This window comes from Choloepus didactylus, chromosome 21, assembly GCF_015220235.1.
Source record: "Choloepus didactylus isolate mChoDid1 chromosome 21, mChoDid1.pri, whole genome shotgun sequence".
Taxonomy (NCBI): domain Eukaryota; kingdom Metazoa; phylum Chordata; class Mammalia; order Pilosa; family Megalonychidae; genus Choloepus; species Choloepus didactylus.
The window spans coordinates 8,079,772-8,103,725 of record NC_051327.1 but is presented as its reverse complement, the minus strand read 5'-3'; the positions used below and the strand labels follow the sequence as shown (position 1 = coordinate 8,103,725).

General features: G+C 37.0%; 1 protein-coding gene across 1 annotated transcript in view; it reads left to right on the top strand.

The window, feature by feature from the left end:
* The window catches only part of LOC119518087 (ankyrin repeat domain-containing protein 26-like), a 130,048-nt gene that overhangs the window by 67,604 nt on the left and 38,490 nt on the right, over positions 1 to 23,954 (top strand). The window contains exons 21-23 of the mRNA XM_037815161.1: positions 9,824 to 9,994; positions 11,786 to 11,819; positions 12,105 to 12,236. Coding sequence (XP_037671089.1) covers positions 9,824 to 9,994; positions 11,786 to 11,819; positions 12,105 to 12,236 — 337 coding nt within the window. The remainder of the gene's footprint in view (positions 1 to 9,823; positions 9,995 to 11,785; positions 11,820 to 12,104; positions 12,237 to 23,954) is intronic.

The window sequence follows — 23,954 nt, the reverse complement described above, 5'->3', positions numbered from 1 at the left end:
CTCAGATCCCATCCAGGATCATCCTTGGCATTTAATTGTCATCTATTTAGACTGTCTTTTTCTTTTTTTTTTTTCAATTGTGGAAACATATATATACAGCCTAAATCTTCCCATTCCACCCCCTCCCTAGCATTCCATCAGTGGGATTAATCGCTAGAATGTTGTAATACTTCCCACCATCCATTATTAGGAATTTCCCTTTACCCCAAACAGAAACCCTACACTCATTTCTTAACTCCGCATTGCCCCTTCCCCCACTTCTCATAACCCCTACTCTACTATTCATCTCTATGGTCATATTTTCTGATACTTTCTTTGTGTTTATCGTGGGTCTTAAATTTAACCTCTTAATCTATAACAATCTTGTTTTCCTTTGATACCAACTTAACTTCAATAGGACACATAAACTATGTTCCTCTACTCCACCATTCCCCCCACCTTTATGTAGTTCTTGTCAGAAATTACATATTTTACCTTGAGTCCAAAACCACTGATTTATCATTACACTTTATGTATTTTAGATTCTGTAGGAAGTAAACAGTGGAGTTACAAATCAAAAATACAGTAGTATTGGTATTTATATTTACCATGTGATCTTTACTGGGAATCTTTATTTTTTCATGTAGTTTCAGTCAATTGTCTAGTGTCCCTTCCTTTCAGCCTGCTCAACTCCCTTTAGCATTTCTTATAGGACTGATCTGGTGATGAAGTCCCTCAGCTTTTGATTATCTGGGAATGTTTTCATCTCCCCCTCATTTTTACCCTCCAGGTGTTTGTGAGTTCTCCAAGTCTCTGATGGCTGTTGACTTCTATTTGTCTTCCATTGTGGTCAGAGAATGTGCTTTGAACAAATTCAATTTTTTTTTTAATTTATTGAGGCTTCTTTTTTGTCCCAGCATACGGTCCATTCTGGAGAAAGATCCATGATCACTAGAGAAGAATGTGTGTCCCAGTGACCTGGGATATAATGTTCTATATATGTCTGTTAAAATTCTCTATATCTCTCTCTCCTTTCTTTGTTTCTCTGTCGGTAGGGCTCCCTTTTACTATGTGAAGTAGGGTAGGTCTTTTATTAGCAAAATCTCCCAGCATTTGTTTATCTGTGAAAAATTTAAGCTCTCCCTCAAATTTGAAGGAGAGTTTTGCTGGGTAAAGTATTCTTGGTTGGAAATTTTCTCTCTCAGAATTTTAAATGTCATGCCACTGCCTTCTCACCTCCATGGTGGCTGCTGAGTAGTCACTACTTAGTCTTATGTTGTTTCCTTTGTATGTGGTGAATTGCTTTTCTCTTGCTGCTTTCAGAACTTGTTCCTTCTCTTCAGTATTTGACAGTCTGATCGGAATATGTCTTGGAGTGGGTTTATTTGGATTTATTCTATTTGGAGTTCACTGGGCACTTATGCTTTGTATATTTATATCGTGTAGAAGGATTGGGAAATTTTCCCCAACAATTTCTTTGAATACTCTTTCTAGACCTTTATCCTTTTCTTCCACTTCTGGGACACCAATGAGTCTTAAGTTTGGATGTTTTATTTTATCTATCATATCCCTGAGCTCCATTTCGATTTTCTCGATTTTTTTCTCCATTCTTTCTTTTGTTCTTTCATTTTCCGTTCTCTATTCCTCGAGGAGGCTGAGTTGTTGTTCAGCTTCCTCTAATCTTGTATTATGAGTATCCAGTCTTTTTACTTTGGCCAACAGTTACTTTTATTTCCATAAGATCATCTATTTTTTTATTGACTCTTACAGTTTCTTCTTTATGCTCTTCTAGGGTCTTCTTTATGTCCTTTATATCCTGTGCCATGTTCTCGTTGTCTGTCTTTAGTTCCTTGATTAATTGCGCCAAGTACTGTGTCTCTTCTGATCTTTTGATTTGGGTGTTCAGGTTTGGGTTCTCCATATCATCTGGTTTTATCATATGCTTTAAGATTTTCTGTTGTTTTAGGCCTCTTGGCATTTGCTTTACTTGATCTCTAACTTGTCAGAACTAAAGCTTGGTGGTGTACACTTTCTGTAACTAACCAGCAGATGGCATCCGTGAGTCACCTATTCCCCTCAAGTCAGTTCTCCCCAACTTTGTCTTTGTGGTATGTGGGGGTCTGATTCTTGTGGGGTCCAATTGGTGCACCAAGTTCGGGTGTGTTGTTGGTGCTGTCCTCCCTGAATGTGAGGCATGTGTCTGGGTGGTTAGTCAGGCAGGGCAGCTTTAATAATCAAACCTCCCAGGTGTTCCTGGAGATTTAAGGCTGTTGCAGGAGCCTAAGCCTTCATTTCAGTCTTGCCACCAATTGTCTCTGCCACTGACCCACAAGTCCTTGGTATTGGTGTAGGGTCCCTGGGATTTCCGAGCGGGTCTCCCTTCTCAGCAGTGCTCTTCCAGGAACTTCATTTCAGAAAGCAGACTGCTGGTTTCACCAAATGCACGGTCCCTGTGGATTTAGCAGACCTTGTCTGGCTGGTGCATCGCTGGAACTGGTGTTCTGGGTCACTTTCTGGTTTTTATCTAGTATTTTTCACAGAGGTGTTTTTTTGCCCTGTCTCACCATCTTAGGTTCTCCTTTTCTAATAATTTTTAAGATCGGGAAGTGTGACTCCTCCAACTTCATTATTCTTTTTCAATTTGGATTTGGTTATTGGGGCCTGTTACCCTTCCATATAAATTTAGTGATTGACTTTTCCATTTCCACGAAAAGGTCATTAGAATTTTGTTTGGGATTGTGTTGAATTGGTAAGTCGCTTTGGGTTGAATTGACATCTTAACTATTTTTAGTCTTTTAATCCATGCACCAGAATGTCCTTCAATTTATTTAGGTCTTGGATTTCTGTTAGCAATGCTTTTTAGTTTTCTGTATACAATCCTTTACATCCTTGGTTAAATTTATTCCTAGATATTTGATTTTTTTTAGTTGTTATTGTAAATGAAGATTTTTTTCATGATTTCTTCTTCCAGTTGTTCATTGCTTGTGTATAGAATCACTGCTGAACTTTGAGTGTTGCTCTTGTACCCCACCACTTTGCTAAATTCATTTATTAGCTCTTTAGTTGGTTTATTGTAGATTTTTCAGGATTTTCTGTATTCCATTCACTCTTGAACTCACTCCAGTAAGATTTTCACTCTCACCAGTCCATCAGAATTTTCTTATGGTCACTGCTGATTTCCACTTTACTAAAAATCTATACATAATTTCTTAGACCTAATTTTACTTGCTCTATCAGCAATATTTGACTCATCAGAAAACTCCCTCCTCCTAGAAAACAATTTCTTCACTTGGCTTCCATGATATCTCTTACTCACCTGGTTTTCCTCCCTTCCTTTCTGGTCACTCCATCTTGGTCTGTTTTGCTGCTTCCTCCTCATCCCTCAGTTTTTGCACATTGCTGTGTTGCAGGGCTTAGTCCTGTAGCTTCTTCCTCATGACTTAATTACTAACTTGTATATGCTAATGATTCTCAAATTTACATGTCTAGGCCAGATTGCTGTGCCTTAACTCCAGATCTGTCAAACTGCCTACTTGATATCTCTCTTTGGATCGTTATCGAATATTTCAAACTTAGCATGTTTAAAACTGAGCTACTGATATTTCCCCTCATCCTTCCACCTCGTGTAGTCTTTCTTACTGCAGTAATGACAATTCTATCCCTTCAGTTGCTCTGCCCAAATTCTTGGTGTCATCCTTGACTCCTGTCTTTCTTTTACACCCCACATCTAATCTGTCAGCAGATCTTGTCAGGTCTGCCTTCAAAATATATGCAGAAGCCAGTGACATCTTTCCATGCCCATTGTACCATGTAGATCAAGCCACCATGCTCTGCTGTCTTGATTAGTGTAATAGACTGCTAATTGGTCCTCTTGCCTTTTTAAAAAAAACCTTATTTCTATCAATTCTCAATACAGGAGACTATTAAAACATTTGTTAAATTATGTTTTTCCTCTGCACAAAACTTTCTAATTGACTTCCATTTCACTAAATAAGCCCTTCCTCAGACTTACAAGGCCTTACATGATCTGGTCCCTGTTATCTCTTTGACTTAAGCTTCTATTTTTTTTCTCTCTTTCACTCTTCTTCAGTCATATTTAACTTCTCACTATTCCTTAAACACTCCAGGTATATTCCTGTCTCTGGACCTCTGTGCTTGGTGTTCCCTCTTTTGGGGATGCCTTTCTCCCAGATAAACTCATCGCTTGCTCCCTCCATTCTTTTCTTTACTTAGAAGCTGCTTTCTTAGTCCTTCTCTGGTCATTCTGACTAATATTTCAACCACCTGTCCCCCTACAATGCATCAGATTTTCCTTTCTCTGTTTAAGGTTTTCTTCTCTAACATGCTATATATTTTGCTTATTTATCTTGTTTATTGTTACTGTGTGTTTACCTCACTCTCATGGGTAGAATATTTGTCTGTTCACTGCCATATCCTCAGTTTTTAGACAAGGGCCTACACACACAGTAGATCTCAGTCAATATTTATTGAATGAGTGAGTAGAATTTACTGTGTTCACCTAGGTGGATTTTTTTTAATATTAGATTAATTCTCACTTAAACAAAAAACAAGTTTAATATGGGTCAAGTCTGACAGTTTTACCTGCAGTTATATACTTTAAAAAAAAATTCTTTTGGCTCTTTGTAATAGGTAACATTCTATTTTTTTTTCCATTTAGAGAGAAAAGGCCAATACTATATTACTTGTTATTTATTCTTTTACTAGTATTTATGATAGTTTTACTTATGGTAAAGTGGATCAGAGGAATACCAAACTTCATTTGTATTTATATGAGTGGTACATTATTATAGGACTTTAAAAAAACTCTTTCCAAAGGATAATTAGTCCTAAATATCTGAAATAAAAGGACAAATTGGAATTTACTGCTCATCATGGTAAGAGAGAGCTATGCCGGCTCGAATTCTCTTCTAATGGAACTGGCTACTGACCTCATGTGGAGTTTGGGGGAAGAACAAAGGATTGGCACCTTTCACAGGTCTGAGCAAGTCAGTGTCAGCTGTAGCAGTGTGGTCATGCGGATGAGACTCTTGTTGATTGGCAGACTCCAAGGCACGTTTATTGGAGTGAATTTGTCCCTGGTTGGCTGTCTTTCAGAAGCAAGTGGCTGACTCTGATTGGTTGATAGTGAAGCCAGAGGTCATTGAATTGATTAAAGGGATTTAAAACCTGTTCTGGCAGCTGCCTGTTACCACTGCTACGGAAGTTAGCCTTCCTAAATTTGAGGTGACAGTTTTTATTCTCATAGGCAGATGTTTTCTGGTTAAAACTCTTCTTCCATCAACTATGTTCAAAATGAAAAATATTTCATATTCTCGAATTTTAGACTGATTTTTGAAGTTTGGCTCAAGAGGAATTGTTTAATAATTGCTTTGAGGAGGATCTCTTGTTTTAGATGCTTAGTTTTAGAACTAGAAGACTTATCTACAAAACTTTTTTTTAATTATTACTTTTTTTTTTGGTATTCTCGGGGTCTCATGCTCAGTTCATAAGATAATCTCCAGTGGGAAAATTCAGTCTCTTTGTAAATTTATGTAGCTACATAATGATAATATTTTTTTGATCTTGACCCATTTTTTTTATTGTGAACTTTAACATATATACATAATAGTGATAACTTTCAAAGTATGATTTCACAAATTGTTAGAAAGCAAATTTCAAAGAATGTCATGGGTCACAATTCCACAACTTCAGCCATTTTCATTATTGTAAAATATAACATACATACAGAGAGGTATCAACTCTCAATGTACCACTCAACAAGCAATTATATAGGTAATTTCAAAAATTGTTATGGGTTACAGTTCCACAGTCTCAGTCCCTTCCACATTATGCAATACAAGGTATATACAGAAAGTTCAAGACCTTCAAGGCAGAAATCAACGAGCAGCTGTAGAGCAAATCCCAAAGGATACTGTAGGCTTCAGTTCTACCATGTCATTTACCTCCTTCTAGCCATTCCAATACCCTAGCATCCAACAAAATATATATGTAATTATATAAAGTTTCAGTATTCATAGACCTTTGTTAAATCTTATCTTGTTTGTTGCTACCCCTTCATCTCACTTAATCTCTTTCTCCATCTTCAGGGGTGTCTAGGCAGTGAGCACCCTAACTTGTTCATATTAAAGGGGGTGTCAACAGTATGGGGAAGGGGACCACATCTCATAGTTGATCTTAAAGAGGTTGTTGCCTCCGTGCATTAATCTTGTATCCCGCCACTTTGCTGAATTTGTTAACTCAAGTAGCTGTGTCGTCAATTTCTCAGGGTTTTCCAAATACAAGATCATATCATCTGTGAATGATGACAGTTTTACTTCTTCCTTTCCAATTTGGATCCCTTTTGTTTCTTTGTCTTGCCAGATTGCTTTGTCTAGAACTTCTAGCACAATGTTGAATAATGGTGGTGACAGCGGGCATCCTTGTCTCGTTCCTGATCTTAGAGGGAAGGCTTTCAGTCTCTCACTATTGAGTACTGTGCTAGCTGTGGGTTTTTCATATATGTCCTTTATCATATTGAGAAAGTTGCCTTCAATTTCTGCCTTTTGAAATATTTTTGTCAAAAAAGGATGCTGAATTTTCTTGAATGCTTTTTCAGCATCTACTGAGCTGAGCATTTGATTTTTTCCTTCTGATTTGTTGTAGTACATTGATTTTCTTATGTTGAACCACCCTTGCATGACTGGGCTGAACCCCACTTGGTCATGGTGTATGATTTTTTTTTAATGTGGCTTTGGATTTGATTTGCAAGAATTTTGTTGAAAATTTTTTTATCTGTATTCATTAGGGAGATTGGCCTGTAGTTTTCCTTTCTTGTAGCATCTTCATCTGATTGTGGTATTAGAGTGATATTGGCTTCATAAAATGAGTTAGGTAGTGTTCCATTGTATTCAATTTTTTTGAAAGAGTTTTAATAGGAATGGTGTCAGTTCTTTCTGGAAAGTTTGGTAGAATTCCCCTGTGAAGCCATCTGGCCCTGGGCTTTTATTTGTAGGAAGCTTTTTAATGATTGATTGGATCTCTTGTGATTGGTTTGTTGAGGTCTTCTGTTTCTTCTCTGGTCAGTCTAGGTTGTTCATGTGTTTCCAGGAAATTATCCATTTCCTCGGAATTCTCTGATTTGCTGGCATACAGTTGTTCCTGGTATCCTTTTATGACTTTTAAATTTCTTTGGGATCTGCAGTAACGTTCCTCCTCTCATTTATTATTTTATTTGGGTCTTGTCTCTTTTTGACTGTGTCAGTCTAGCAAAGGTTTTGTCAATCTTGTTGATCTCAAACAACCAGCTTTTGGTTTTATTTATTCTATTTTTTTCTCTGTCATTTATTTCTGCTTTAGTCCTTATTTCTTCTGCTTGCTTTAGGATTGGTTTGCTGATCACTTCCTAGCTTCTTCAGTTCTTCCAATTGTTCTTTGATTTTAGCTCTTTCTTCCTTTTTAATATATGCATTTAGAGCTATAAATTTTCCCCTCAGGACTGCCTTCGCTGCATCCCATAAGTTTTGATATGTTGTGTTCTCGTTTTCATTCATCTCTAGATACTTAGCAATTTCGTCTTTGACCCACCGATTGTTTAGGAGTGTGTTGTTTAATCTCCAGATACTTGTGAATGTTCTTGATTTTTGATGGTTTTTGACTTCTAGTTGCATTCCGTTGTGGTCAGAGAATGTGCTTTGACTAATTTCAATCTTTTAAAATTTAGTGAGGCTTGTTTTATGCCCCAGCATATGATCTATCTTGGAGAAAGTTCCATGAGCACTAGAGAAGAATGTATATCCTGGTAATTTGGGATGTAATGCTCTATATATGTCTGTCATTCATCCATCACATTGTTTAGGATCTCAGTTTCCTTATTGGTCCTCTGTCTGGTTGATCTGTCTATAGAAAAGAGTGGTGTATTGAAGTCTCCCACAAGTATTGTGGAAACATCTATTGCTTCCTTCAGTTTTGCCAGTGTTTGTCTCCTGTACCTTGGAGCACCCTGACTGGGTGCATAAACATTCATGATTGCTATTTCTTCTTGGTTAATTATGCCTTTTATTAATATATAGTGTCCTTCCTTGTCTCTTACGAGGAAGATATATGGTCTTCCTGTGGTCTTCTTGTGGTAAGAGTGCACTTTCCCTGATCTACCAGCAGATGGCGCTCCTGAGCCACCTCTTATGCTCAAGCCAGTTCTCTCCAACTTCATCTCTGCACTGAGTGGGGGTCCAAAGTACACCAATTTTCCATGTGCAGTGGGGACTGCCAGCTTTTAGGTGGGAGGCGTGCCCTGTGCAGTTTGGCAGGGAGTCTGCTCCACGGCACAGTGGTCCCAGCCATTCCTGGGGCTACAGGTGGAGTACTCTGGGGCTGCAGAGCTGTGTGTCTCACCTTTCAGCTCAAACGCCCCACAATCCCTCTCTACCTTGGGCCCACCAGTCCCTGGGATTAGGGGAGGGCTCCTGGCACTTCCGTGCCACACTCCAGCTCTATGCTGTGCGCTCCATGCACTTCTGTGGAGGAAGGGTAGACGCCGTCACAAGCCCGCTGAATCCTGAATTCCCTCAAGGAAGCTCTCGGCCAGGGGCCTTGTGAAAGGTGTTCTCCCAGCCAGATGCAGAGATGGCTGCATGAGGCATGGAAAGCTGCCCTTTCTGCATTTGTCTGCCTGCTCCAACCTGTAGTCCCTAGCATGATGGCTCTTGGCTGCAGGTCTGTGAAGGGTTATCACTCACGCTAGGTAGTAAGGAGGATGCCTGGGCGTGGAAGGCTGCTCCCCACTGCACTCTCCGCTGGCTCCAGCTGCCCACTCCCTGGCAGTGTTCTGGGCCGAACACTCACCTGTCTTGAACGAAGTCTTTCAATTTCTCCAAGTACACACACTCTATGGGTGTAGAAATCCCTGCCCAGCTGGTGGAACCCTGGAACTCCTGTCCTATATCTAGTCTTTTTCACGGAGGAGAATTTTGCTCTGTCTCTCCTAATCCACCATCTTGGATCTCCAATAATATACTTTTATTTGCATTTACCCTATTAAAAAAAGTAATTACACTTTTTTTCTTGGTAAATCCAGCTTTTTATATTAGGATTAGACTAGGCTAAAAGTGGAAAAAGGTTAACAAATTATTTTCAAACAAAATCAGATTGTTATTTTGAACTATATGTAATGGCATATGGATATTTTAAAAATAAGGCCCCCCTCCAAGATATTTCCCTGATTTCTTCTTTCATGTTATATGTGCCTCATGCTATTTTATAAACTTCCTTTTAATTAAGCATTTTATTATATTTAAAAACAAAACCAAAAATTAGCACAAATTTTAGACATCTTCCATGTCTAAGAGTCTTTTTGGGCAGTGAGCTCCAGTCCCTTACTGCAACATGCAGGGTTCTTTACAATTCCTTTCCTGCCTCATCTCTCACTATTTGCTTCCACATGTTTTACACTTTTCCTTTCAAGGTCCTAGGAAACGCCATAGACACCGTGTGCTTAATCTTTGAGCTCACTTTCTAATCTCTAAGTGGAATGGCTTCTCTCACTTCTGTGTGAGAAGTGAGCTCCTCTGTTACATTTTACTTCTGTAAAGCCTTCCTTGTACTTAAAGTTAACTTTTCATAATATCAACTTTTACACATCACATTGCATCATAATTGTATATTTACCTGTGTTTGAAGCAGGGAATGTGCATTTCCTAGTGTATAGTTGGTACTTCATAACTGTTCTTTGAATTAATGAATAAATGAAGATGGGGAAGAATTGGAATTTTACAAAAATTGTTTTTTTGTTCTTTGTCAGTAGAATTATTAGAAAATGTTGGCTTTTTTTTTTGTGGATTTTTTAAAGTAGCAGTCCTGCCTTGCATATGAAGGAAGTAAAGAAAAATGAAAATGAAAAATGGACCTCAAAGGAACCTGTGATTACACCAAGGTTTGAGAAGACAGATTCACTGACTGGCATTCTACTGCAAGTGAATAATGACAGCATTTTAAGTGAAATAGATCAGGAGGAAGAAAGGTAACATTAAGTTTTTATTTCCCTTTGAAGGAGTGTCAGCAGTGATAAAACAGGAGAATGTAATGTACAGGCCAAGGTGAGAGAATACTCAGCTGTATCAAATACTGCTGGAAGGTGGATCAGGATGTGGACAGGGGCTCTAACAAGAATTTTCAATAAATGGTGGACATGGAAGTGGAATCGTAGTGGATAAGTGCAGATGACTCCTTAGAGAATTTTTACTGCAGAAGGCAATAGAAACGGTGATAACCAAAGAAGAATGTAGGGTTCAAGGGAGGTTTTTTTAAAAAAAAATATTAAGATGGGAGAGTTTTGAGTATGTTTGCATGCTGATAGAAATGATCCAGTTTGCATTTCTAAGTATCAGAAAGCTAGTTGATTATAATGTATTATCTTTTGAAGACCTATAGTAAACTAATTGTCCTTAGTATTTCTATTCATGTATAGTTTTATGATAAGTGGTTGTTCATTCAGAATGGTTTAGAAATGGAATATTCTCATATAAAATTGAATATACAGATGATTCTTAAAAGTTATACTATCATATGTAGATTTAAAAAAATTATATGATAGTAAATATACGAACACTTAGGCCATACTAAGTAGAACATAATCATTTCTGATAGTTCTAGATACTGCGGTGCCTTTGATAGTATCAATAGCTATGATTTTTTTAAGATACTGTAAAATATCAGATTATATCAGTTTAATAGTTCAAGTTCTGAGGGAAATGGGAAGATTCTGTTGTATGTACAATAGAAAAATAAACTACTGACAATCTATCACAGATTACTACTTTTAGATTATAAAGTTCTAAAGTACCAAAACCATATTTCCCTGTGTCCAACAGTGAGCTTGATACATTTGCCTGCTCAAGAAGTATTTGTTGAATGCATGAATAGACATTCGAGTGGATGAAGAAATGCCTGTTGATGAATTTCTTTTGAAAGAAATAAATCTTTCATTTACTGAAAGTTTTCCAATATTGCCTAGATATAAAATCTTTTTATTCTTAAAAAATATTTGCAAGATTCAGAAATTATTATTTATAATTATATCCAGATATGGAATGATAATATGGATTCATTTGCTACCATATTACTTAAAAACACTTAAAAATAATATTACTTTCCCAGCATGTTGTGAAACACATGCTTTGGAGCCAGAATTCCTGGGTTTGAATTCTTTGTGTGCTACTGACCAGCTGTATGACCCTGGACAATTTACTTAACCAGAAACCATGCCTCAGTTTCTTCCTTTGTAAAAGACCTAATATATTACCTACTTCATAGTATTGTTGTGAGGATTAAAATGAGTTGAGATGTGTAAAGTGCTTAGAATAACGCATAGGAAGTGCATAGTGAGTCTTCAAAAAGCTAATTAATATCATCATTATTAAATAAGGAGTTCTCTCATATAAGGATTTAAGTAATGCTTTCCAAATAGAATTTAGTGCCACTAAAAGCTTGTTTTTATTGAAAACAACAAAAGAATCTATGTTTTTTTCTATCAAATAATGCAAATAACATTATGATTTTCCTTTTGATCTGAATTTAATACTTTTTAATGGTGTTATTAGTATATTTCCTTTATCCTTTAATGTTTCTTTTTCTATTAATAGTTCAATCCTCATCGTGGAAAATTATTGTATTTTAAATTACCTGTAAACTTTCTTATGAATAGGAGAAAGAAATTATTACTGCAGATTTTTATATAAAAACAATAGTTTTAGATACTCTTTGAATTTTACATGTATGATATTTGCCTGAAGGGAATCATTTGTTTTGTTAGGACTGCAAAGAAAACATCTGATGAAAAGAACAAGGTACTGTAAAAAATAAATTATCGAAAATATTATTCTCTAGTTTAAAAAAAATGCATTTTAAAGGTTAAATTGAAAAAACAGATCTTTTTTTGTTACAAAGTAAATATTTTTAATTTGAAAAAGTGATTTAGAAACAGTAATGATAAAGGTATCCTTTTGACAAAAATCAGTTCTTTTAAGCAGTTTTTGCTCTTATAAAGTGATGCAAATTAACTACATCTGTAGACTTAGAATATGCTACAAATATTTTGGGAACATTTTGAAATATTATTACTTATTTTATAGGTCAAAAAGCAAATTAATTCTGTGGATGATCTTGATGACTTAACTCAGGCATCTGAAACGGCTTCAGAGGATTGTGAATTGCCTATGTTGCTAATTGAACAACTTGGAATGGTTTGTAAAGGTAGGACCCTTGTATAAATATAAAGCCTGTTTATGTATACTGTTGTAATATGTGCGCACCTTGTTTAGTACTGCACCACAGAGCATTAAGGTGGTATAGTGCTGTTCATCGCAGCACTACAGAGCCACAGCCCATAGCTCTGATAATTTCCACTGTTCTTGTCTTGGTGGGAATGGCGTCCCAGGCTTTCTGTTAACTCCACCTCCCTCCTATGCCTTTACCCATGGTCAGGTTATGTTTATCTCCTACCTGGAATACTGCATCATCTCAGAACTGTGTTCCCTGCACCACATCTCCCAAAACCATGGTCTGTGATGCAGCCATAATTATTATGTATTTTTAAAAATTCATGTTTGTTCACATAACCTCCTTGCTTAGAATCCAGCAATCACTTCTCATTGCTGTAAGGTTAAAGACTGCAATCCTCTAGCTTCTCGCGTCACTTCCTATCTTCCTTTTTCTCTGTGTCCCAGCTATTTACTTAGGTGTTTGTTCCTACAATAGAGCTTTTTGTTTCAGCAGCTTTAGTAAGGTATAATTGACATGATAAACTGCACGTATACAAAGTGTACAACTTAAGTATTGACATATGTGTCCACATGTGGAAACATCATCACAATCAAGATAGTCAACATGTCCTTCACCATCAAAAGTTTCCTCATGTCCCTTTATATTCCCTTATTAAGAAACTGCCAGACTGTTTTCCAAAGTAGTTGTACCATTTTCCATTCCCGCTAGAAGTGTATGAGAGTTCCAGTTCTTCCACATCCATGTCAACACTTAGTATGGACCGTCTTTTCAATTTTAGCCATTCTAATAGGTGTGTAGTGTGTATATCATTATAGTTTTATTGTGCATTTCCTTAATGACTAATAATTTTGAGCATGTTTTCATGTGCTTATTTATCATCTGTATATCTTCTTTCATGAATTGTATGTTCAAAATTTTTCCCCATTTAAAAGAGGTTTGTTTTGTTATTTATTCAATTTTGAGAGTTCTTAATATATTCTGGATATATTCCCTTTATCAGTTACATTTTTTGCAAGGATTTTCTCCCAGTCTGTGGCTTTTTTTTTTTTTTTTCATTTTCTTTATAGTGTCTTTTGAAGATCAGAAGTTGTACTTTTTGATGAAGTTCAATTTATCCATGTATTCTTTCATGAATTTTGTTTTTAGTTGTCATATCTAAGAACTGTTTGCCTGACACAAGGTCATGAAGATTTTCTCCTATGCTTTCTTCCAGAAGTTTCATAATTTTAGGTCTAACATTTAGCTCTATGATCATTCTTCATTCAGTTTTGTATATGGTGCGAAGTATGGCTCCAAGTTCTTTTTTTTCCTTCTTTTTAAAACCTTACATAAGATGGGATGCTTATATACAAGATGGTATAAAATAATTCAGCACTAACAATTTATTCTCATTTTAGACAGCAAAGACATTTACACATTACTTGCTAATTTGTGATATTGCTGTTTAATGCACAATAATATTGTGCAAAGAAGTCATTACCGCGTAATATTTATTCACCCCTGTGTATATTGTGAGGTTGCAAGTTCATTTTTTTTTGCATATGGATATCCAGTTGTTCCACGCTCTTCTATTTATACCACATTGACACTGTGCCTTTATCAAAAATCAGTTGTCCACATATATGTGGTTTTCTTTCTGGACTCTGTTCTGTCTCATCAATCTCTTTGGCTGTCTTTACACCAATATACTGTTTTAATTACTATAAGTTTATAATACTTCTTGAAACCAGGTTGTTGGCCATCCAACTTTGTTCTTTTTTAGGGTTTTTTTGTGGCTGTTATAGGTCCTTTGCATTTCATGTGAATTTTGGAATCAGGTGATCAATTTCTAAAAAAAATAAAATAAAAAAGCCTGCTGGGAATTACATTGAGATTGTGTTGAATCAGTAGGTTAATTTCGGGATCTTTAACATATTAACAATGTTGAATCTTTCAGCCCTGAACAAAGACTGTCTCTTTCCGTTTATATACATCTTACTTAATTTTCTCAGTAATATTTTATAGCTTTTAGTGTATGGGTCCTTCCATCATTTGTCAGATCTATCCATATTTCATATTTTTTATGCAGTTGTAAATGATATTTTAAAAATTTCAATCATTTAATGCTTGTATATAAATATAGTTGATTATTTATATTGATTTTATATCCTGCAGTTTTACTAAACTCACTTATTAGTTCTAGTAGTTTTTTTGTAGATCTTATCAGATTTTCTACGTAGCAAGGGGCCGTCAAACTTTCTTAAAGGACCAGATAGTAAATATTTAAGACTGTGGTCAATATGGTCTCTTTCTGCAATGAATCAACTCTACCATTGTCTCATGAGAAGGGCCATAGACAATACATAACTGAATGGACATGTCTGTAAAACTTTATTTACAGAAGCGAGCAGCTGGCCCAATTCCTATATGTGATCATGTTGTCTGTGTATAAAGATTGTTTTGCTTCTTCCTTTCCAATCTGGATGCCTTTTATTTCTTTTTCTTACCCAGTTGCTCTGGCTAGAATCTCCAGTACAGTGCTAAATAGAGGTAGTGAAAACAAACATTGCTGTTTTGTTCCCAGTCTTATGAGAAAAGATCCAGTCTTTAACCCTTTTCTATGATGTTAGCTATGAAGCTTTTTATATCAAGTTGGTGAAGGTCCCTTGTATTTCTAGTTTGCTGAGATGTGGAATTTTGTCACATGCCCTTTCTGCATCTACTGAGAGGTTTTTCTTTTTTATTTTGTTAATATGGTTAACAACATCAGTTTTCAACTGTTAAACCAATCCTGTATTCCTGAGATAATCCTGATGCTCCATCTTGACTGGAAGTAGATTGCATCATTTGGTCATGATGTTTTATCCTTTTGATGTATTGTTGGATTCAATTTTCTAAAATTTTGTTTAGAGTATTTGCATCTATGTTCATGAGGTATATTAGTCTGTAGTTTTCTTTCTTATAATTTCTTTGACTGGTTTTGTTAGCCTTGTAGAATGCTAGCCTTAGAAAATGAAACTCTTCATTTTTTGGGAAGAATTTCTGTAGAATTGGTATTTTTTTTTTTTTGCATAAAATGTTTGGTAGAACTTACCGGTTTAGCCATCTTGACCTGAAGTTTTCTTTGAGAAGGTTTTAAATTATGACTTTATTTTCTTTTATCAATACAGGGCTATTCAGGTTATCTGTTCCTTCTTGATTGAGCTTGTTAATCTGTGTCTTTAAAGGAATTTGTCGCTTGTGACTGACACTCGCTGGATCCAGTGTATGGGCTGAGGAGTAATAAAATAAAGATAAAAATATATAAATAATACGGGGTATAGGGATATGGGATGTTTTGGGTGTTGTTTTTTATTTTTATTTTTATTTTTATTGTTTTTTTTTTCTTTGAGAGTAATGAAAATGTTCTAAAATTGATTGTGGTCATGAATGCACAACTGATACTGTGAGTCATTGATTGTATACTCTGGATGGATTATATGGTGTGTGAATATACTGCAATAAAATTGCATTAAAAAATAAAGGAATTTGTCCATTTCATCTGAGTTGTCAAATTTATTCACATGAAGTTCATAACATTACCTTATTCTTTTCAAGTTCATAACATTACCTTATTCTTTTTTTTAATCTTCATTTTATTGAGATATATTCACATACCACGCAGTCCTACAAAACAAATCGTACATTCGATTGTTCACAGTACCATTACCTAGTTGTATATTCATCACCTAAATCAATCCCTGACACCTTCATTAGCACACAACCAAAAATAACAAGAATAATAAATGAAGTGAAAAAGAGCAATTGAAGTAAAAAAGAACACGGGGTACCTTTGTCTGTTTGTTTCTTTCCTTCCCCTATTTTTCTACTCATCCATCCATGAACTAGACAAAGTGGAGTGTGGTCCTTATGGCTTTCCCAATACCGTTGTCACCCCTCATAAGCTACATTTTTATACAATTGTCTTCAAGATTCATGGGTTCTGGGTTGTAGTTTGATAGTTTCAGATATCCACCACCAGCTACCCCAATTCTTTAGAACCTAAAAAGGGTTGTCTAAATTGTGCATAAGAGTGCCCACCAGAGTGACCTCTCGGCTCGTTTTGGAATCTCTCTGCCACTGAAGCTTATTTCATTTCCTTTCACATCCCCCTTTTGGTCAAGAAGATGTTCTCCGTCCCACGATGCCAGGTCTACATTCCTCCCTGGGAGTCATATTCCACTTTGCCAGGGAGATTCACTCCCCTGGGTGTCTTATCCCACGTAGCGGGGAGGGCAGTGATTTCACCTCTCAGGTTGGCTTAGGTAGAGACAGAGGGCCACATCTGAGCAACAAAGAGGCATTCGGGACGAGGCTCTTAGGCACAATTATAGGGAGGCCTAGCCTCTCCTTTGCAGCAACCGTCTTCCCAAGGGTAAATGCTGTGGTAGAGGGCTCAACCCATCAAACCACCAGTCCCCTATGTCTGTGGTCATGTTAGCGACCGTCGAGGTGGGGTAGGCCAATACCCCTGCATTCTCCACTGGCTCCTCAAGGGGACTGTACATATTTTTTTTCCTTGTTTTTTTTAACTTTTTTTTTTTTTAATCAAGTGTATGAAAAAAAACTTAAAAAAAAAAAAAAAAAGACACATACAATAAAAGAACATTTCAAAGAGACCATAACAAGGGAGTAAGAAAAAGACAACTAACCTAAGGTAACTGCTTTACTTCCAACCTGTTCCTACTTTACCCCAAGAAAGTTACCTAATATAGCAAAATTTCGGTGAACTTCTTTCTACTATATCCATCAGAAATTAACAGACCATAGTCATTCCTGGGCATCCCCAGAACGTTAAATAGTTTATCTGTTCTTCTTGGATTATTGTTCCCCCTTCCTTAATTGCTCTCTATTTCTAGTTCCCCTACATTCTACATTATAAACCATTTGTTTTACATTTTTCAAAGTTCACATTAGTGGTAGCATATAATATTTCTCTTTTTGTGCCTGGCTTATTTCACTCAGCATTATGTCTTCAAGGTTCATCCATGTTGTCATATGTTTCACCAGATCGTTCCTTCTTACTGCCATGTAGTATTCCATCGTGTGTATATACCACATTTTATTTATCCACTCATCTGTTAAAGGACATTTGGGTTGTTTCCATCTCTTGGCAATTGTGAATAATGCTGCTATGAACATTGGCATGCAGATACCTGTTCGTGTCACTGCTTTCCGATCTTCCGGGTATATACCGAGAAGTGCAATCGCTGGATTGAAGGGTATCTCTATATCTAGTTTTCTAAGGAACTGCCAGACTGACTTCCAGAGTGGCTGAACCATTATACAGTCCCACCAACAATGAATAAGAGTTCCAGTTTCTCCACATCCCCTTCAGCATTTGTAGTTTCCTGTTTGTTTAATGGCAGCCATTCTAATCGGTGTTAGATGGTATCTCATTGTGCTCTTAATTTGCATCTCTCTAATAGCTAGTGAAGCTGAACATTTTTTCATGTGTTTCTTGGCCATTTGTATTTCCTCTTCAGAGAACTGTCTTTTCATATCTTTTGCCCATTTTATAATTGGCTGTCTGTACTATTGTCATTGAGTTGTAGGATTTCTTTATATATGCAAGATGTCAATCTCTTGTCTGATACATGGTTTCCAAAAATTTTTTCCCATTGAGTTGGCTGCCTCTTTACCTTTTTGAGAAATTCCTTTGAGTTGCAGAAACTTCTAAGCTTGAGGAGTTCCCATTTATCTATTTTTTCTTTTGTTGCTTGTGCTTTGGGTGTAAAGTCTAGGAAGTGGCTACCTAATACAAGGTCTTGAAGATGTTTTCCTACATTATCTTCTAGGAGTTTTATGGTACTTTCTTTTATATTGAGATCTTTCATCCATTTTGAGTTAATTTTTCTGTAGAGTGTGAGGTAGGGGTCCTCTTTCATTCTTTTGGATATGGATATCCAACTCTCCCAGCCCCATTTGTTGAAAAGACCATTATGACTCAGTTCAGTGACTTTGGGGGCCTTATCAAAGATCAGTCGGCCGTAGATCTGGGGGTCTATCTCTGAATTCTCAATTCGATTCCATTGATCTATATGTCTATCTTTGTGCCAGTACCATGCTGTTTTCGCAACTGTGGCTTTATAATAAGCTTCAAAGTCAGGGAGTATAAGTCCTCCCACTTGGTTTTTCTTTTTTAGAGTGTCTTTAGCAATTCGAGGCATCTTCCCTTTCCAAATAAATTTGATAACTAGCTTTTCCAAGTCTGCAAAGTAGGTTGTTGGAATTTTGATTGGGATTGCATTGAATCTGTAGATGAGTTTGGGTAGAATTGACATCTTAATGACATTTAGCCTTCCTATCCATGAACATGGAATATTTTTCCATCTTTTAAGGTCCCCTTCTATTTCTTTTAGTAGAGTTATGTAGTTTTCTTTGTATAGGTCTTTTACATCTTTGGTTAAGTTTATTCCTAGGTACTTGCTTTTTTTAGTTGCTATTGAAAATGGTATCTTTTTCTTGAGTGTCTCTTCAGTTTGTTCATTTCTAGAATACAGAAACATTACTGACTTATGTGCATTAATCTTGTATCCCGCTACTTTGCTAAATTTGTTTATTAGCTCTAGTAGCTATATCGTCGATTTCTCAGGGTTTTCCAGATATAAGATCATATCATCTGCAAATGACAGTTTTACTTTTTCTTTTCCAATTTAGATGCCTTTTATTTCTTTGTCTTGCCGGATTGCCTTGGGTAACACTTCCAGCACAACATTGAATAACAGTGGCGACAGCGGGCATCCTTGTCTTGTTCCTGATCTTAGAGGCAAGGCTTTCAGTCTCTCACCATTGTTTACTATGTTTGCTGTGGGTTTTTCATATATGCTCTTTATCATATTGAGGAAGTTTCCTTCAATTCCTACCTTTTGAAGTGTTTTTATCAAAAACGGATGTTGGATTTTGTCAAATGTATTTCAGTATCTGTTGAGATGATAATTTGATTTTTCCCTTTCGAATTGTTAATGTGTTGTAATACATTGATTTTCTTATGTTGAACCATCCTTGCATGCCTGGAATGAACCCCACTTGGTCATGGTGTATGATTTTTTTAATGTGTCTTTGGATTTGATTTGCAAGTATTTTGTTAAGGATTTTTGCATGTATGTTCATTAGGGAGATTGGCCGGTAGTTTTCCTTTTTTGTAGCATCTTTGCCTGGTTTTGGTATTAGATTGATGTCAGCTTCATAAAATGAGTTAGGTAGTGTTTCATTTTCTTCAATGTTTTGAAAGAGTTTGAGAAAGATTGGTGTCAGTTCTTTCTGGAAAGTTTGGTAGAATTCCCCTGTGAAGCCATCTGGCCCTGGGCATTTATTTGTGGGAAGATTTTTGATGACTGATTGGATCTCTTTGCTTGTGATGGGTTGATTGAGGTCTTCTCTTTCTTCTCTGGTCAGTCTAAGTTGTTCATATGTTTCCAGGAAATTGTCCATTTCTTCTACATTATCTAGTTTGTTGCCATACAGTTGTTCATAGTATCCTCTTATAATTTTTTTAATTTCTTCAGGATCTGCAGTTATGTCACCTTTTTCATTCATTATTTTGTTTATATGCATCTTCTCTCTTTTTGATTTTCTCAGTCTAGGTAGGGGCTTGTCAATCTTGTTGATCTTCTCAAAGAACCAACTTTTGGTTATATTTATCCTCTATTGTTTTTTGGTTCTCTATGTCATTTCTGCTTTAATCCTTGTTATTTCTTTTCTTCTACTTCGTTTAGGATTGGTTTGCTGTTCATTTTCTAGCTTCTTCAGTTGAACCATTAGTTCTTTGATTTTGGCTCTTTCTTCCTTTTTAATATATGCGTTTAGTGCTATAAATTTCCCCCTCAGTACTGCTTTTGCTGCATCCCATAGGTTTTGGTATGTTGTGTTGTCATTTTGATTCATCTCTCTATATTTAGCAGTTTCTCTTGCTATTTCTTCTTTAACCCACTGATTGTTTAGGAGTGTGTTGTTTAACCTCCAGGTATTTGTGAATTCTCTAAGTGTCTGATGGTTATTGACTTCTAATTGTGTTCCATTGTGGTCAGAGAATGTGCTTTGAATAATTTCAACCTTTTTAAATTTATTGAGCCTTTTTTTATGTCCCAGCATATGATCTATTCTGGAGAAAGTTCCGTGAGCACTAGAGAAGTATGTGTATCCTGGTGATTTGGGATGTAATGTTCTGTATATGTCTGTTAAATGTAATTCATTTATCAGATTGTTTAGATTTTCAGTTTCCTTTTTGGTCTTCTGTCTGGTTGATCTATCTATAGGAGAGAGTGATGTATTGAAGTCTCCCACAATTATTGTGGAAACATCAATTGTTTCCTTTAGTTTTGCCAGTGTTTCTCTCATGTATTTTGTGGCACCTTGACTGGGTGCATAGACATTTATAATCGTTATTTCTTCTTGTTGAGTTGCCCCTTTTATTAGTATGTAGTAGCTTTCTTTGTCTCTCAAAACATTCCTGCATTTAAAGTCTATTTTATCTGAGATTAATATTGCTACACCTGCTTTCTTTTGGCTGTAGCTTGCATGAAATATTTTTTCCATCCTTTCACTTTCAATTTCTTTGTGTCCCTGAGTCACTTGTATGCAACATATTGATGGCTCATTTTTTTTGATCCATTCTGCGAATCTATATCTTTTAATTGGGGAGTTTAATCCATTGACATTCAACGTTATAACCGTGAAGGCATTTCTTGAATCAGCCATCTTATCCTTTGGTTTATGTTTGTCATATATATTTTTTCCCTCTCTCTATTAATATCCTTTATTGTACCCATACCGAATCTCTTTAGTACTGAACCTTTCTCCAAGTCTCTCTGTCCTTTCTTTGTTTCTCTGTCTGTAGGGCTCCCTTTAGTATATCCAGTAGGGCAGGTCTCTTGTTAGCAAATTCTCTCAGCATTTGTTTGTCTGTGAAAAATTTTAGCTCTCCCTCAAATTTGAAGGAGAGTTTTGCTGGATAAAGTATTCTTGGTTGGAAATTTTTCTCACTCAGAATTTTAAATATATCGTGCCTCTGCCTTCTCGCCTCCATGGTGGCTGCTGAGTAGTCACTACTTAATCTTATGCTGTTTCCTTTGTATGTGGTGAATTGCTTTTCTCTTGCTGCTTTCAGAACTTGCTCCTTCTCTTCGGTGTTTGACAGTGTGATCAGAATATGTCTCGGAGTGGGTTTATTTGGATTTATTCTGTTTGGAGTTTGCTGGGCATTTATGATTTGTGTATTTATGTTGTTTAGAAGATTTGGGAAGTTTTCCCCACAATTTCTTTGAATACTCTTCCTAGACCTTTACCCTTTTATTTCCCTTCTGGAACACCAATGAGTCTTATATTCGGATGTTTTATGTTATCTACCATATCCCTGAGGTCCATTTCGATTTTTTCAATTTTTTTCCCCATTCTTTCTTTTATGCTTTCATTTTCCATTCTGTCATCTTCCAGGTCACTGATTTGTTGTTCAACTTCGTCTAGTCTTGTATTATGAGTGTCCAGAATCTTTTTAATTTGGTCAACAGTTTCTTTAATTTCCATAAGATCATCCATTTTTTTATTTAGTCTTGCAATGTCTTCTTTATGCTCTTCTAGGGTCTTCTTGATATCCTTTGTATCCCTTACTGTGGTCTCATTGGTCATCTTTAGTTCTTTGAGTAGCTGCTCTAGGTGCTGTGTCTCTTGTGATCTTTTGATTTGGGTGCTTGGGCTTGGGTTATCCATATCGTCTGGTTTTTTCATATGGTTTAGAATTTTCTGTTGTTTTTGGCCTCTTGGCATTTGCTGAACTTGATAGGGTTCTTTTAGGATTTGTAGACCAATTGAAGTCCTTGTCTCTAATTTGTCAGATCTACAGCTTCGTGGAGTACACTTTCTCTAACTAACCAGCAGGTGGCGTCCATGAGCCACCTGTTCTCCACAAGCCAGTTCTCCCCTGCTTTGCCTTTGTGGTGAGTGGCGGAGTGAGTCTTGTGGGGTCCAATTTGTGTACCAAGCTTGCGTGTGTAGTTGGTGTTGCCTGCCCTGTGTATGGGGCGTGTTTCTGGGCAGTCAGGGAGGGGGGGTGGCCCTAACAATCAAATCTCCCTGGTGATCCTAGAGTTTTAAAGCTGCTGCAATAGTCTAATCCTTCAATTCAGTCCTGCCACAGTTTGTCTCTGCCACTGACCCACAAGTCCTTGGTATTGGCGTATGGCTCCTGAGACTTGCAAGTGGGCCCCTCTTCCAGGCTGTGCACCCCGGGTCCTCTGTTGAGGGATGACTGTGCTATGTCACAAGTGAGTGCCGTCCCCCCAGGGCGGTTCTGGGCTGCTGGGCTGTGTAGGGATGCTTCCAGTCTGCTGAAATGATGGCTGAATGGGGCTTTGTTAATTCACACTGCTCCACCTTTCCAACTCTGGGACAATCAGCTGAGGTTGCAGGGAAGGCTAATGTCCATGCCCAGTTGTGTGGTGTATGCCTGTTATTTGAAGCACTTCCGTCACACTGGGTTGTCTGGGGCAGCTCTGGGCTGTGGGGCTGGCGATGGGCAGGAGTGTTTCCTGTCCACCAGGATGATGGCTATGAGCGGACACCCCCCTTTTCTTGGGAAGTTGTGTTTAGTGAATTTTCTCAGCCACTGGATTATTGCCTTTTGTCTCAGAGCTCTCTTAATTCTGTTCTTGTCTTGACCTGCCCAAATTGCAAGTCTTTGAGGCTTTCTGTATTGGGCTTCTTAGAGTAATTGTTTTAGAAAAAGAAAAAAGGATTAAAAAAAAAAAGGAGGGGCCCTCCTCAGAGATCTAATGGGTTATTGAAATGCTAAGAGACAAAGCAATTAGGGCAATTAAGGAAAGGTCCACAGGGCAGAGAGATCAGCTTTTCTTCGAGATTTGCATATGAGTCTCAGGGCCTGAGCTCTGCCCTTCCCCTTTCTATGTTCACCAGAACTCCAAAAATCGTCCACTTTTATTTTGGAGTTTTTCGTGCTGTTTTTTTCTATGCCTGTCTCCTCTCTGCTGGGCTGGCTGCTCTCAGATTCTCTGGTGTATGGTCTCGGTCTATCTATGGTTGGAGTTTGGATCAGTAGAATGAGTTTCCGATAAGGGCTGTCACTGCAGTTCTCCCTTCTCCTTCCCGGAGCTGGCAGCCCCTCCTCCCAAAGGACTGAGCCTGGCAGGGAGGGGTGCGGGTCCCCTGGCCACAAAAACTTACAGATTTCACTGATCTCAGCCGTTCCACGTTTTCATGAGTGTTGTATGAAATATGCCCAAAGTCAGATTGCTCTGTGGTGTCCAGTCCATGCAGTTCCTGGCCTTCTACCTACTTTCCTGGAGGAGTAACTAAAACATACAGCTCACCAGTTCGCCATCTTGCCCCCCCCCCTCATTCTTTTAATATTTATATTATGTGTAATAATGTCACGTAACATTTCTCATAATGGTAATTTGTGTCTTCTCCGTTTTTTTCCTGATCAGCCTGGCTAGAGATTTATCATTTTTATTGATTTTTGCAACACATTTGGTTTCACTGATTTTTCTCTATTGTTTTTCTCTTTTCTGTTTCGTAAATTTTTTTGTTTGATGCTTATTATTTCCTTTCTTCTGGCTTACTTTAGGTTTAATTTGGTTTTCTTTTTCTCGTTTCTTAAGGTGGCTGTGATGGTCATTGATTTGAGATCTTTTTTTCTTTTCTAGTATATTCACTGCTATAAGTTT